Here is a 17,411-nt window from a genome sequence, read left to right on the forward strand (position 1 = left end):
TTTTTCTTGCTTATCCTTCTGATGCTTTTACGAAGATAATGAGCATGTTGGAGTGGGATGTAGGAAGGTCTTATGGGATAGAATAAGGCATTTAAACTTGGAAGAAAACATGTTTAATATTGGGTGGTAAGAAGTGATAGAAGTGGTAAAAAGTATTGAAATTGGATATGTTCCTGTGGAAGGGCAGGGAATGGTTGGAAAGAAGAGTGGTAAGATTTCTTTCCTTGAGAAATCTTTCGAAATGAAAGATTTCCCTTACCTTGGTAAGGGAAAGTGGATCCTAATCATAATGATCAATTATATAAAGTAGGATAACATTAAAAAACACAGCTTAAGTATATTTAATTTTACATAGTGAATCTACTTTAAATGCTTCTTTATTTGAGTGAAAATTGTGTAGATGTCAATAATAGTATGACTCATCTTTTATTTATAGGACTATCACCAGACCTGCAATCTATGGAGCAGATTCGGAGAATTATGAGACCCACTGATGTCCCTGATACAGGTTGAGTGTATACAGAAAACTTTAATTAGTTGTTTTATGTAAAATGTTTACATAACAAATTTTTGTCTGTATTATATATTTAGTATAAGTAGGATTGGTTTATGTAATAAATAGTAAGAGCTTTTTAAATTATCAATAAGCTAATTAGAGGTTACTTGCAGTAATATATTTTACTTCCCACTAATTATTTCCCAAGGTGCAGTATTTTTAAATTTCATGTATAACCGTAGTATGGTTCTGTTAGACTTGATATCACAAAAGATCTTGTTATTGATTCTTCCTGTCATTGGCCTCATTCATATCAGCATTGGCTATAGCCTTCAAAGACTTGTTAAAAATTAGTCAAAAGTAGGACACCTGTCTGGCTCCGTTGTTAGAGCATGCAACTCTTGATCTCAGGGTCGTGAATTCAGATCCCAAGTTCAGTGTGGAGCCTACTTAAAAAGAATAAATTTTAATGTTTTTAAGGATTTTTTAGAAATTAATAAATTTTTAAATCAAATAATCTTTCCTAGCTGAAAATACAGTTGCCTTTTTAAAAATTATCTAGCAGTTTTCTGTTATTTTTTGTGTCTTTTGTATTTCAAATTTGTAGAGTTCAGAAAGCTGTAGAGATACTTGGTCAGTTTTATGAAAAATTTGTGAAAGAATAATGAAAATTAACTCTTCAGACATTCATTAACTCTTAGGTAAGTGAAGCAAGTCAGAACAAAAGCAAATAAGTTCCAGTTGAGGATAAGTCGCTGTATTGATTAACAGGGCTAATGTAATTTTATAAATAAATTCTGGGCACAGTTGCCTAACTTTTCTTTTAGCTTTTAAAGGGTAATTATTCATAGTTAAGTGCTAGTGTACATACTAAGATGTGTACTAACCATGGCATTCATATCATACAATGCTATGATAACTTATGAGTTGAATGCAGTAAGATTGTTCTGCTTTTCATTCATCTTTTGCTGAAAAGATCAATACTTTGTGCCATTTTCTGACACTGAATGTATGTGGTTTTTCCACAACACACCTCATTCTTCAACTCTTAAGTGAGTGTCTGACAGTTTATTCAGTTCTGACACTAACTCCTGGAGTTACCCAGGATTCCACAGGGTAAGGGCTCCATTCCACAAGACTGCCCCCACTTAGGTTGACAGCTCCAAGTGGGGTTCTCTGGAGACCCACACTACTGCCCAGCCAAAATTCTGGGATTCCTACAACTACCTCCACAGATGCTTTACTTACATTCATCAGTTTATCATAAAGGGATACGAGTCAGGACCTGCCAAGTGGAAGAGATTCATAGGGCAAGGTATGGGGAGGGGTTATTGGTTGGTGAAGAGCTTCCACACTCTTAGGCATCAGTATGCTCAACAACTGGAAGCTTCCCAAGTGTAGTTGTTCAAGAGGTTTCATAGAGCTCAATTTCCAGCCTCCTCTCCAGAGGGAGGGGGCAGCTTAAAATTCCAACCCTCTAATCATGTGTTTGGTCTTTCTGTTGACTGGTCCCATCCTGAACTGCTTTAGGGGCTTTAGGGGCTCCCGAATCATTTCATTAGCATAAATTCAGTGTGGTGGAAAGGGGCTCCTTATAAATAACAAAAGATATCCCTGTCACTCAGGAAATTCCAGAGGTTTTAGGAGCTCTGTGCCAGGAATGGGAACAAAGACCAAATGCATTTTTATTATATCACTGTCTTACTATTACAGCCATTAACAGGAGCACCTGGGTGGCCCTGTCAGTTAAGCAGCCAACTCTTGATCTCAGCATTCTGAGTTCAGGCCATGAATAGGGTCTACTCTGGGCATGGAACCTACTTTAAAAAAAAAAAAAAAAAAGGCATTAACATAAGCAAAACTGTCCTTTCAGTTTCTACCAGACTTTTTTTTTAATAAATTACATTAATGTATTAATTATCCCATTGTTATTTGTGTAATCAGACTCAATCATTATGTATTGTATTCATCAATTCTCAACAAACTTGAACATCTTCAAAATGAGGGTGTCATAGGGTCTAGAAGTTTTTTTTGCCTTAGGGTCTAGACTGCCATAGGGTCTAGAAATTCTTTGTATATTTAGATCATGTAAATGAAAAACCAAAAGTCTTGCAGCACATGATAAGAGGATTGCTTATTGGTAGTTTTGTAAAGGGGATTTGATTACTCATAAGTACTGGTAAAAAATGGTAAATAAGGCTGAACAAGATGGTTACTCAGTACATTTCCTACTCTTCTTTTTTTTTTCTTTCCATTTTCTACTCATATGATCCAGGATCTATAAAAAAGTAGTTATTAAAAAATATTCATGAGGGAAGCCTGCTTCCCCCTCCCCCCTGCCTACCCCCTGCCTGCTGCCCTGTCTACTTGTGATCTCTGTCTGTAATAAATAAGTAAAATATTTTAAAAATGAAAAAAATATATTCATAGTAGAATACCTAAGCAAAACATGGCTAAACCTTTAAATTGAACTGTTAAGAACATGCATTTGGCTATTCGATTTCAAGTATGATTGCATTGTTTTGCTCAGTGTAGTGAAAGCCTGATAATATCACTCAAAATGCTACTTATGATTAAACATCAACCATTATAAACAGATGTATAGATCCTCTTGTCAGTAAGCCACTGACATTGCATATTATTGTAAGTTGCCTCATGACTAATTTGTGTAAGTAACAATTTGTGTTGAGTACAAAAGGGAAAAAAACATGTATTTTATCAGATTTTGATTATAATTATAGACTACATTTGACTAAATCTAATAGAAACTAGTATTTAAATAATAATAGGGCACATTTTATCACTATATTGTACACTTGAAACTAATACAACATTGTAAGTTAATGATCATGGAATTTAAAAATAAAATAAACAGAGACGCCAGGGTGGCTCAGAGGGTTAGGCTTCTGCCTCTGGCTCAGGTCATGATCTTAGGGTCCTGGGATGGACCCTCACCCTGCATCAGGCTCTTTGCTCAGCAGGGAGCCTGCTCCCCCCCCCCTCGCCCCTTCTCGCTGCCTACTTTTGATTTCTCTATATCAAATAAATAAAATCTTTTAAAAAAACAAAATAAATAATAGCCATTTATTTAAAATTTGTTTTTTAAATAAGGTACAATATAAATACATATTTAAAGTAATTACATTTTCAGATTTTGTTAGTATAATTCATACATAAGTCACTTTTAAGGGTGCAACAAGTTTTTGAAATGCTGAAAATGGACATTTTAACCCTTGGTATTCTCTGTAATCTTCAGAAGTTTAATTTATAAATTAATACATTTTTTAAAACAGCCAAATGATTATATGATTCTTGTTCTTTCAGAACTAAATTATAAAATGTTCAACCTTGACTCTGAGATTCTTGTGTTGGTTCCATTAAGGTTGAAATATGCCACATTGTTGTTATCATTGTTTGATTTTATATACATTTAGGCTGTCATATTTCCCAAGTAATTTGGAAAGCAACTGCATTCTAGTTTTATTGTCACCTTAAAATTAAAGATTAATATCTTGGCCTCTTGCTCATTGCTTCACCTATAGAAACAAACTGGAAAAAATATCATTATAGAGTATTGGTGGTGTGTTGGGTTTTGTGTGTGTGTATGTGTGTGTGTGTGTGTGTGTGTGTGTTCTAAAGAATCAGTTTGTGATTCTTTAAAAATCAGGAAGAGCTTGTAAATTTAGACCATCCCCGTGGGTTTTGTATGCTGGTGGACTTGTCAGGCATCATAGCAGGGGCTTAGAAAATAGTAATAGAAATTAAGAGTACATTGCCACCAATTCTACAAGGTATTTTAGTAATTCCCCTATTAAGACAAACTATATCATGACTCAAAAAGAAGTTCTTTCCTGATAGAACCTGTATTATGAAGTTCACGAATTACCCCCCCCAAAAAATCTTGAAATTGGCTTATTTTACAAACAAATCATCCCTTAGCACTGATTTCTCCTTCCCTTAGCACTGTAGGTCTTACAAAAGTACTTAATATCATCATCTCAACATCTCCCCCTCTTCATCTCACTATAGTTTGACTTTTAACCATTTTCTTCTCATCCATCAGCAAACTGCTTTCATTAAGGTCTGCTGATAAAATTGTAAATGGCACATTTTTTGGTCTTTGTCCTGTTCCAATTATTCATTGTTCTTGAATCTTAACCATTTCCTACTTTTGGATAATTCTTACCCCTTTCAGGAGATCTCTGTTGTTCTAATCTCTTCCTTTTGTTTTGATTATTCCTTCCCAGTATTTTTTTCTCATTCCCCTTTCTCCTTCCTCTGCCTGCATATTAAATGTTTGCTTTCTTAGAGTTCATTTCTTAGTCTTCTCACTTGTCATCCCCAAGGTAGTCGGAGTCCCTCCTAAGACTTACACAATAATGAGTATGACAGAGATACTCAGATAAATATTTTTAGCTCTGACCTCTTTTCTTAAATGCTCAGAACTAAAGCCAGGGATCTGTTCTGATTTTGTTCATCTATATTTCATTTAAGTCCTCCAGACCTTTACAGAAAATGTTTTCATCCTTCAATCATTAGGTCAGATACAGTTCCAGTGAAATCTTAGTTGGGTTCACGGAATTACACAAACTGATTCGGAAGTATGTGTGTGAAAGAACAAAGGATTGAAAGTAACCAAGACAATCCTGAAGAAAAATACTAAGTGGAGATACAACCCCTACCAAATATAAAGATGTGTTTAAAAGCTTTTTTATCTTATTGGCTTAAGAATAAATAAAACAGGGGCGCCTGGGTGGCTCAGTGGGTTAATCCTCTGCCTTCGGCTCAGGTCATGATCTCCGGGTCCTGGGATCGAGCCCCACATTGGGCTCTCTGCACAGCAGGGAGTCTGCTTCCCCCTCTCTCTCTGCCTACCTCTCTGCCTACTTGTGATCTCTCTCTCTCTGTTACATGAAGAAATAAAAAATCTTAAAAAAAAAAGAATAAATAAAATAGATTAATTGAGTAGGTTGGCACCCAGAAATAGTGTAAACAGCCTCAGTTCAGGAAATGCTGCTGGGTCCGTTGCTTATCCACATGGAGAAACTATGTACAAAAATGAACAGCCTTTTCCGTACATTGTATGCTTAGAGTGTGCCATACACACATTTCCTATATGTGGAAAGAGTTGGAGAGTGCTATTTTCAGCCAGACAAAATTACATTTATATGGTTGGGCTATGGCTAACTTTGGTAGGCCGGGATATTACGGAGCAAGTGATTGTTACTATTTATTAAAGTGTAAAAGGACACAAGAAGAAATGTGATAAAAGAAATGTAATACAGATATGCTTTATTTTATAAACTTTATTTTGTTTTTTCATTGCCATGTTTTTATTCTTTAAAGGCTTGCTCTGTGATTTGCTGTGGTCTGACCCAGATAAGGATGTGCAAGGCTGGGGAGAAAATGATCGTGGTGTTTCCTTCACTTTTGGAGCTGATGTAGTCAGTAAATTTCTGAATCGTCATGATTTAGACTTGATTTGTCGAGCTCATCAGGTATGATATATAAAACTTTTGGGGGACCTGGGTGGCTCAATTATTAAGCATCTGCCTTCAGCTTGGGTTATGATCCCAGGGTCCTGGGATCAAGTTGTGCGTTGAGCTCTCTGCTTGGCGGGAAACCTGCTTCTCCCTCTCCTACTCCCCCTGCTTGTGTTCCCTTTCTCACTCTCTCTCTCTCTGTCAAATAAGTAAAAATAAAAACTAACTAACTAAATATATATATAAAATTTGAATATTTTAATACTACGCACAAATCTGCTTTTTTTTATTTTTGAGGAAACTGAGATCCAAGAAAGCTAATTATACAAGGAAAGTAATAAGAGAGGTGAAGCCTATACCTTGATCTCATAATTAGCAGTCTAATGATTTATTAACCATTTTTCACCCTTGGGGAGGAAAAGTTTCAAACTAAATACATTTTTGCAGTGAACTGCAATGCTGACAGATTTTTTTGGTGTTTGTCTGAAGCTTTCTAGAAACATTTGATCCCATTTTAATATGATGTCTTACGTATTTTAGATAAGAATCCAGTGACATTAGTATTAAAGGACACTTGAGACAGTTGGGGAAATTCAGTTATAGACTGGGTCTTAGATATGGAGGAGTCGTTGTTTTAGCTTTGTGAAAATAGCATTATTGTGTAAGAATAATGTCCTTTTTCAGAAATGAATGCTCAAGCATATAGAGTTAAGATGACATGTCTATAATTTGCTTTAAAACATAACAGCAGAAGGACTCCTGACTGGCTCAGTCAGTCAGTCAGTAGAGCATATGGCTCTTGATCTCAGCCTGCTGAGTTTGAGCCCCACATCTGGTGTTGAGATTCTTTTGAAAAAATAAACAACAACCAAAAAAACCACATCAGCAGAAAGAAAAGGAGGATGAATGAAACAAATGTAGCAGAATCCTAGTAATTTTTGAATTGGTATGTAAATGAGAGTTTATTGAATTCTACCTTATATATACAGTTTAGGTTTACTTGTGGGCTTTTTTTTTTTTTTTTAAGTCTACCTCCATTGCTATGTTGTATATATATTCTTTAGGGAGGAAATTGTGACTTTTTGACTTTTAAAAATCCATTGCCTTGTAAACTTAGTTGAATAAATGAATTAACAAAGCTTACTTTAATGATAATATATCAAGTCTTCATGCCCTCTGAAATACAGTTTTTATGAAATACATTCATTGAAAGGTATATTTATAAACGTTTTCTTGCTACTTTTGAAAGTACTGAAAGTATTTGAAATTTTAAGTATAATACTTAGAAAGATTCCTTGTTTTTTCTTTGCCTCTTAAATGCCATTCCATAATACTTCCCTTTTGGGGGATGCTTTACCTGACTGCTTCTTTATGTGATCCTGTGGGTAAACAAAGATGACTGGCTTTTCATTTTCTGTGCATGTTGTGTGTCACATGCCTTTTTCCTAGTAGAATTTCCTAGTTCCGTTGAAATGAAGTCCATCCCCAAATCCTTTGCTTTTGGCAGTTTCCTTTTGGTAAATATTGTATTTATGATTTAATAACTAATACAAACCTACTACTAGGGAATAGTGCAGAGCTGCTAAGTTTCCTAAGAAGATACCCACTGATAATCAGATTTTTTCAACTATAGATTTCCATTCACTGATCTTTACAGAAATGGACAATGGTTTTTTTTAAAGTCAAGTTATTGAACTACGTTGGTTTGTACAGTCTTTTCCAGACTCTTCCAAAATCATATTCTGCTTGTTGTTAAACATATTATCTGTAAAATTAAGAGACTTAATGCTGGGAAACACCACAGCCTACAAATACATCCTTTTACAATAAACCTGTTCGTTTAGTAAATGTGTGATGAATACGTGAAAAAGCAAAACTAAGAACTAAAAAGATACACTGAATGCCAAACACTGTGTATGGCTGATCTAGAGTAGATAAGGTGACCAAGATCTTAACAGAAAAGGTTAATACCTAATTTCTGCCATGATATAATTACAGTAGGAGCATTTATCTGATACTAAGGTAGGAATTATTTTAAAATGTTAATTATTTGGGGGGAGCCTGGGTGGCTCAGTTGGTTAAGTGTGTTTCGGTTTCAGCCAAGGCATGATCTCAAGTTCCTGAGATCAAGCCCCACATCGAGCTCTGTGCAGAGTCTGCTTGTCCCTCTCGCTTTGCTCCTTCCCCTTTGTGCATGGGCACTTAATCTCTCTTCCTCTTCTCCTTCCCCCCTTTCTCATGAATAAAATCTTTAAATAAATAAAAAGTAAATGTAAATTATTTTAGAAGTCCTTTCTTATTAGCAAGTATTATAGGATAATTTTGCTTAAAGGATGCCTAAAAGACTTCAAAAATTATTCTTGCCTACCATAAATAAAGTGTTTATGTATCATTGCATCTACTTCTCAGATTTGTAGAGCTGAGAAACATAAGTTGTTTCAATCATTCATAAGTTGGTAACAGATTCTAGAAATCATGTTAAATCATTAAAGAGTTAAGGATTCCATAGTTGTGATATAATGCCATTATCTAAAAAGTACTTGGTATCCAAAGTCCTTGTAGATACTGTACTTACTAGCATATGGAGAGCCTTAGAAATGGTATAGTTTTTAAACATTTTAGTTATCACAAATGTATTATTTCATTTAAGCTAAATCTAGCCATTATAGAAAAGACATACCAGTTTTAGTATTTCTAAGACAAGTTTAAAAATCAAGCTCCCAAAACAAAATAGTGTTTATTTTTAGGTCTTTGTCACACTAAGCTCAATAAATAATATAGATAGTTGAGAATTAGTTATAAATAAGTGAGTTTTTTCTTTGACCTTTCCTTTCACAGGTGGTAGAAGATGGATATGAATTTTTTGCTAAACGACAATTGGTAACCCTATTTTCAGCCCCAAATTACTGTGGCGAGTTTGATAATGCTGGTGGAATGATGAGTGTGGATGAAACTTTGATGTGTTCATTTCAGGTATGATATAATATATATAAATCAGTTTTATTCAAAAGTGATTATCTGGAGCATTTGGGTGGCTCAGTCAGTTGGGCAGCTGCCTTCAGCTTGGTCATGGTCCCAGGGTCCTAGGATCGAGCCCCTCGTGGGGCTTCCTACTCAGTGGGGAATCTGCTTCTCTCTCTTCCTCTACCTCATCCCTCTCCCTCCGCTCATGATCTGCCTCTCTCTTTCTCTCTCCTCTCAAATAAATAAATAAATAAAATCTTTTTTTTTTTTTTTAAGTGATTATAACAGATTTTTTAGAGATTTCTGTTTTCATTCACAAAGGTTCCAGACATTTTGGTATATATCAAACATTAGAGTTTTGAAGAACTTAAGTTAGTCATTCTTGATGCAGATGTTTGAATTGTTAAATTCCTGTGTCATTTCTTGGAATAGGGGCTTAACCTACGAAAAGAATGTGAATTCAGTTAGTAACTTAGATTTTGTTTCCTTTTGCAAGAAACAGATCAACTCTGGCTTTATAGTTTGCTACTTAAAATCATTCTTGTTCACAGACTAAAACAACTTCAGTACTTTGGTTTTTTGCAAAGGGTTTTATGTCCCTCTCCTGCATGTACTATATTTCTCTTTATCTAAATGTTAGAGGGGCTTTCCTATCCTTCTTTCCCTTTATTGTATTATACTGTTTCTGTCAGCTGTACAGAAACAGTGTAAATATGTGACTCCTCATTTAAGCATAGGAACTAGACCTTATCCTTCAGCATTTAGCATAGTGGAATTGAATTAATTTCTTTTTCACTGAGATCCTGTGATGCTCTGAATAGTCCTAAGAAATGCTTCATAAATCTTTTCTACATACTTTTTGTGTAAAAATTGAAATTTTCTGTGTATAATGTAGGTTAAAGCTTTATTAACACAGAATAAATACAGTAAAAGAGTCAGACTATAACAAGTATTGGTGAGGATGTGGAGAAATTGGAACCTTCATACATTGATGGAGGGAATGTAAAATGGTGCAACCGCTTTTGAAAAGTGTGTGGTAGTTCCTGAAAGAGTTAAACATGGGTATACCCAAAAGAATGGAAGGGAGATACTCAAATGCAGGTATATACATATTCATAGGAGCATTATTTATAATTGCCAAAATGTGGAAACCACCTAAATGTCCATCAATTGAAGAATGAAAACAAAATGTGGAATATCCATTAAATGCCATATTGTTTGACAATTAAAAGGAATGAAGTACTGATACATGCTACCACATGAATGAACCTCTAAAACGTTATCTCAGTGAGGAGTCAGTCACAGTGTATGATTTTGTTTATGTGAATTAGCCAGAAAAGACAAATAAGTAGAAAAAGATTAGTATTTCCTTGGAGTTGAAGGGAGTTAGGGGAGTAGAGAATGGAAATCTGGAGTGATTGCTAATGGGAGCAAGATTTCTTTCTCTAAAATTAGATTGTAGCAGTGGTTGTACAACTTTTAAGTATTTTAAAAATCATTGATTTGTATATTTTGAAGTTGGACTTCATGGTATGTAAAATATTTAAATGCATTTTTTAAGATCTACACATAAAGTTAAGATTAAAGAGCTTGTGACTGATTACCCTCTAATAAATAGTAGTAGGGTCCATTAATGCACAGTATAATACTAGTTTCAGGAGTAGAATTTAGTGATTCATCACTTACATATAACACTCATTGCTTGTAACAAGTGCCCTCCTTATACCCCTTACCCATTTAACCTGTCCCCCTACCTGCCTCCCCCAGGCAGCCCTCAATTTGTTCTCTATAGTTAAGAGTCTGTTTTATGGCTTATGGTTTGCTTGTCTCCCTTTTTTTTTTCTTGCCCCTCTGATCCTCTGTTCTGTCATAAGGTATTGGTCTTTCTCAAACTGACTTAATTTTGCTTAGTATAATATACTGTGATTCTATCCATATCATTGCAAAGGGCAAGACTTCATTTTTTTTCTTTGGCTGACTAATGCTCTACTGTATATCTGTACCACATTATTTTTTTTAACCTTTATTTGATTATTTTTTTCAAAACAGGTGAAAAAGAATATTTATTTAGAATAAGAAGATAATAAAAATATAAAATTTTAAATTCTGAAAAATATTACAAAATTCAGAAAAAAACATAATATTTCAGTAAGGTAACTGACTAAAACCTATAAATACTTTTTTCCTATACATTTATTTATTTTTTTTTTAAATTTCTTTTCAGCATAACAGTATTCATTGTTTTTGTACCACACCCAGTGCTCCACGCAATACGTGCCCTCCCTAATAGCCACCACCTTGTTCCCCCAACCTCCCACCCCACACCCCTTCAAGACCCTCAGATTGTTTTTCAGAGTCCATAGTCTCTCATGGTTCACCTCCCCTTCCAATTTCCCTCAACTCCCTTCTCCTCTCCATCTCCCCATGTCCTCCATGCTATTTGTTATGCTCCACAAATAAGTGAAACCATATGATAATTGACTCTCTCTGCTTGACTTATTTCACTCAGCATAATCTCTTCCAGTCCCAGTCCCATCCATGCTGCTACAAAAGTTGGGTATTCATCCTTTCTGATAGAGGCATAATACTCCATAGTGTGTATGGGACAACATCTTCCTTATCCATTTGTCCGTTGAAGGGCATCTTGGTTCTTTCCACAGTTTGGTGACCGTGGCCATTGCTGCTATAAACATTGGGGGTACAGATGGCCCTTCTTTTCACTACATCTGTATCTTTGGGGTAATACCCAGTAGTGCAATTGCAGGGTCATAGGGAAACTCTATTTTTTTTTTTTTTTTTGGAAGTTCTATTTTTAATTTCTTGAGGAATCTCCACACGGTTCTCCAAAGTGATTGCACCAACTTGCTTTCCCACCAACAGTGTAAGAGGGTTCCCCTTTATCCACATCCTCCCTAACACACGTTGTTTCCTGTCTTGTTAATTTTGGCCATTCTACCTGGTGTAAGGTGGTATCTCAGTGTGGTTTTAATTGGAATCTCCCTGATGGCTAGTGATGATGACCATTTTTTCATGTGTCTGATAGTCATTTGTATGTCTTCATTGGAGAAGTGTCTATTGATATCTTCTGCCCATTTTTTGATATGATTATCTGTTTTGTGTGTGTTGAGTTTGAGGAGTTCTTTATAGATCCTGAATATCAACCTTTTGTCTGTACTATCATTTGCAAATATCTTCTCCCATTCTGTGGGTTGCCTCTGTTTTGTTGACTGTTTCCTTTGCTGTGCAGAAGCTTTTGATCTTGATGAAATCCCAAAAGTTCATTTTCGCTTTTGTTTCCTTTGCCTTTGGAGACATATCTTGAAAGAAGTTGCTGTGGCTGATATTGAAGAGGTTACTGCCTATGTTCTCTGGGATTCTGATGGATACCTATCTCATGTTGAGGTCTTTTATCCATTTCAAGTTTATCTTTGTGTACGGTGTAAGAGAATGGTCGAGTTTCATTCTTCTACATATAGCTGTCCAGTTTTCCCAGCACCATTTATTGAAGAGACTGTATTTTTTCCACTTCTATACCACATCTTTATCCATTCATCAGTTGATGGGCTTTGGGGCTCTTTCCATAATTTGGCTGTTGTTGATAATGCTGCTGTAAAAATCAGGGTACATGTATCCCTTTGAATCAGTATTTTTGTATCCTTTGGATAAATATTTAGTAGTGCAATTGCTGAGGTGTAGGGTAGTTTTATTTTTAACTTTTTGAGGAACCTCCAGAGTGACTGCACCAGTTTGCATTCCCAGAACCAGCAGTGTAAGGGGGATCCACTTTCTCAACATCTTGTTTCATATGTTAAATTTAGCCGTTCTCATAAGTGTGAGGTGATAGCATACTTTTGATTTGTATTTTCCTGATGATGAGTGATCTTGAGCACTTTTTCCCTTGTGTAGCCAGCTTGATCTTTTGACTCATAAACTAAGTGTTCTTCACTCACCACAGGGATACAGTAATTAAATTCGTTTTCTTTTTCTTTTCTTTTCCTTTCTTTCTTCTTCTCCCCCCCCCCTTTTTAATTTAATGTGCCTGGGTGGCTCAGTTGTTTAAGTGTCCCACTCTTGATTTTGGCTCAGGTCATGATCTCAGGGTCATGAGATTGAGCCCTGCATTGGCTCCATGGTGATAACACTGGAACTGGAGCTTGGTTAAGATTCTCTCTCCCTCTACCCAACCCCCAACTCCCATGTGCACACCTTCTCTTTCTCTCTTTCACAATAAAGAAATTAAAGTAAAAAAAAAAAATTTTTTTTTTTTTTTTAATGTAAAGGATTGGGAAGTTATAGGATTTGTGTGCTTGAGCTTTTGTTTTTAAATTAACAGAATGATAAATAATACCAATATTCAGATATTTAGTTATCTATGCAAACTTTTTAAATGTGAGAAATGTTCATGAAACTTTTCTGTTATTTTCTGTACTTTTATTGCAATTTGTGTAATTACGTAAATATTTTATTTACAATTTGTTATTTCTTGAAAAGTCCACTTTCCTAACAATTTTCTTTAACTTACTGCTTTTGAAAGAATAACACTGTTAATAAATTATTTACTTTAAGATATTGAAACCATCTGAAAAGAAAGCTAAGTACCAGTATGGTGGACTGAATTCAGGACGTCCTGTCACTCCACCTCGAACAGCTAATCCACCGAAGAAAAGGTGAAGAAAGGAATTCTGTAAAGAAACCATCAGATTTGTTAAGGACATACTTCATAATATATAAGTGTGCACTGTAAAACCATCCAGCCATTTGACACCCTTTATGATGTCACACCTTTAACTTAAGGAGACGGGTAAAGGATCTTAAATTTTTTTCTAATAGAAAGATGTGCTACACTGTATTGTAATAAGTATACTCTGTTATAATATTCAGCAAAGTTAAATCCAAATTCAAAATTACCCATTAAAAGTTACATCTTCACGTATCACAGTTTTTAAAGTTGAAAAGCATCCCAGTTAAACTAGTTGTGATAGTTAAACCAGATGAAAGCATGATGATCCATCTGTGTAATGTGGTTTTAGTGTTGCTTGGTTGTTTAATTATTTTGGGCTTGTTTTTTGTTTTGTTCTGTTTTTGCTATAATAATGGCAAATATTTTAAATTTTTTTTCCCTGAACATTTTTTTCAAGTGAAATGTGGGAAGAGCTTTAAAGACATTCACCAACTATTATTTTCCCTTGCTTATTTACTTATGTACCTGTTTGATCTTACTGACAAAACTTATGCCTCATTACAGTAAAAAGGAATTTTAGAGATTGATATTTTTAAAAAACAGGCAAACTATCCAATCCAGTGATTGAATCAGACAGTTTGACTGGGCAAACTTTACAGCTGATAGTGAATATTTTGCTTTATACAGAAATTGCCACTGATTTGGATTTGTGCACTCTAATTTTTAACTTATTGATGCTCTATTGTGCAGTAGCATTTCATTTAACTTTAAGATAAGGCTCATATAGTATTACCCAACTAGTTGGTAATGTGATTATGTGGTACCTTGGCTTTAGGTTTTAATTCGCACGGAACACCTTTTGGCATGCTTAACTTTCTGGTAACACCCTCACCTGCATTGGTTTTGTTTTTGTTTTTGTTTTTTTGGTTTTTTGTTGTTGTTGTTGTTGCTGTTTGTTTTTAGATTCACAGAACATGAGAATCCTTTTTTGACAAGCCTTGGAAAGCTGACACTATCTCTTTCCCTCCCTCTTTACGAAGGATGTATTTAAATGAATGCTGGTCAGTGGGACATTTTGTCAACTATGGTTATTGGGTGCTTAACTGTCTAATATTGCCATGTGAATGTTGTATACGATTGTAAGGCTTATGTCACTAAAGATTTTTATTCTGATTTTTCATGATCAAAGTTCATACAATATTGTATAGACATGCTTTGTAGTGAACTATAGTAGCAATAATTTCTGTACATGATCAAGGGTTTATTGCAGCATTTCTTTTCTTGTTCTCTTTTTTTTAAAGGGTTAGTATTAACAAATGACAAGGAGTAGAAAAGTCAACATAAAGGTTTTAGAAGGAGAACTTACAGGACACAGATTTGTAATTCTTTGGATGCGACCCTTTTAGATGTGATTCTAAAAGCTTTTATTGAGTATTGTCAAATTTGTAAGCTTCATAGGGATGGACATCATATTTATAATGCCCTTCTATATGTGCTACCATTGATGTGAAATTCTTGACCGTAATATTGTCTTTGAAAATGTTCAATTGAGAATTCTGTTAACTTACATTTTATGAATTGGCATATTGTATTACTGCAAGAGATTTGATTTTCAGCACAGTGCAAAGTTCTTTCAAATGCATCTGTCTTTTTTTCTAATTCCATTTTGTTTTAAAGCACATTTTAAATGTAGTTTTCTCATTTAGTAAAAGTTGTCTAATTGATATGAAGCCTGACTGGTTATTTTATTCCTTTTTTTTCCCATTTATAATGAGACATTTAGACACACATTCTATTCAAACAGAGTTTAATGACATATATTGAGTTGATTCTTTTCTGGAAGTGTTCATGTACTACATGTGATGTATTGGGTTATGTTACACAGGCTTTTATGTAACGTGATTTAAATATCTTCCTAATCGGAGTGAAAGTTGAGCAATTTCTAGTAGAATTTTAGATGTACTCTTAATAGCCGTAGTGAAGCAGGGCTAGAAAAATACATTTTTGGCGGGAGACAGGACAGTCTTTTATTAATCTCCGTTTAGAACATATTAGTTTGAATTCAACTTACTGTGTTTTTATAATAATTCATCCAGGTCAGTATTGAATATGAAAAAATAGTCATTAAGCATGTTAATATTGGTCACTAAATTTAAAGGATAGAAATCTATGTTTAAAAATTATTCAAGCAGTTGGGCTCCTGGCTGGATCAGTCAGAGGAGCATAGGATTCTCGTTCCTCAAGGTCATGAATATGAGCCCCATGTTGGTGTAGAGATTACTAAAAAAAAATATTACTCAAGCCATCTTAAAACCACTTTAATTAAAAGTTTCTATTATAGGGGCGCCTGGGTGGCTCAGTGGGTTAAGGCCTCTGCCTTCGGCTCAGGTCATGATCCCAGGGTCCTGGGATCGAGGCCCGCATCGGGCTGTCTGCTCCGCGGAGAGCCTGCTTCCTCCTCTCTCTCTCTCTGCCTGCCTCTCTGCCTACTTGTGATCTCTTGTCTGTCAAATAAAAAGATGAAATCTTTAAAAAAAAAAAAAAGTTTCTATCATATAATGTTACAAATATTATCTCGTTGGTAACACTGCTACTTCAAATAAATAAAACTCCCATTTCTTAAGAGAAAAATACCCTGTGATTCTAGTGTCACTAAATTTATGTCATTCTTCCTCTCTGGTTTTTAATTTCTATGTTCAAATTTATCTTTAATGCAAATGTCATGACATTTAAATTAAACATGCTAGTATGAGGGATCACAAATTATCAGGTTATATTTTTGTTAGTTCCTAACTGGAAAAAATCACCTACATTGTGCTACTCCTTGTGTTTGAAACTTCAACATTTTTCATTTTAATTTTGCCTAGGGACAAATTTTAATCATGATCGTCAAGACTGGTTTGTGCAAAATGTTGAGTCAGGCTACCAGCAAGAAGAATTGAAAGCTTTAAAAGGTGGCTTGTTAACTGGAAGTGTTAGGGGTATTGAAAGGATATATATCTTCCTTTCAAAAAAAATTCATCTGAGGGAAAACCAGGAACATCTTGAGATGTATGCCTTAAGAACATTAAAGTATATTCACTGAGTCAAGGAACTGAAATAGTATCATCATTTATAAGTTCAGGTATGTTTGTTCCTTTGTCTCCTTGGCAACCATAACTGTTGAACCAAAAGAACAATTATTTTCTTTCACATCTATATACTAAAAATGTGTTTAGAGAAGGAAAGTGGTCAGGTTTGTTCCGGTTTATCTGCATTGACCTAACCCCCCTCCTCCTTTCCTTATGAATCCATCCCTGAATCAAAGCTGTGCCTGAAAAGACACTAAATAGCCTAAGTATACCAGTGGCATCTGCTGAGAAATACTGTGTCCCTTTTGCTAATAGTTTTCAGTGTTTTATAATTTCCTTAAACAGCCAAGTGGTTAAAGGAATTTTAAAGTGGTAAAGAGATTTTCATACCTTGCAAAATGAACAGGAGTTAAATAAGACATAAACCGATTCCATGTAAGTATACACATAGAGTTTTATTATCTTTGCTCTCTTTAAAATGTTTATTCAGTAAAAGTGAAATTTAGATTCAGTGTAATAATTTTGATCTGTTAAAATTGGATTTTACCTGTACCTTTGAATTCCAGAATTTCTAAACAAGTTCTCTAGTTAGAAAATTATAAAAGTCAAAACTTACTTCCTCAGCCACCACCTCCTGTATTAGTTGACTTATAAACTTCTTTGTCACTGTGATTTACTTTCTCATTCAGGTCTCTCTAGCTCTCTCATGCAGGTGT

At 34.8% G+C, this 17,411-nt stretch overlaps 1 protein-coding gene across 2 annotated transcripts in view; it reads left to right on the forward strand.

The window, feature by feature from the left end:
• PPP1CB (protein phosphatase 1 catalytic subunit beta) overlaps window positions 1-15,354 on the forward strand; it is a 43,940-nt gene extending 28,586 nt beyond the window's left edge. For both annotated transcript variants that reach the window (XM_082745187.1, XM_082745188.1), the window contains exons 6-9: window positions 437-508; window positions 5,843-5,994; window positions 8,818-8,952; window positions 13,510-15,354. In XM_082745187.1, the coding sequence (XP_082601313.1) occupies window positions 437-508; window positions 5,843-5,994; window positions 8,818-8,952; window positions 13,510-13,614 (464 nt within the window). In that variant the 3' untranslated portion in view covers window positions 13,615-15,354. The remainder of the gene's footprint in view (window positions 1-436; window positions 509-5,842; window positions 5,995-8,817; window positions 8,953-13,509) is intronic.
• The last annotated feature ends 2,057 nt before the right edge of the window (window positions 15,355-17,411 follow it).

The sequence above is a fragment of the Mustela nivalis genome, assembly GCF_964662115.1.
Source record: "Mustela nivalis genome assembly, chromosome: 8".
Classification (NCBI taxonomy): domain Eukaryota; kingdom Metazoa; phylum Chordata; class Mammalia; order Carnivora; family Mustelidae; genus Mustela; species Mustela nivalis.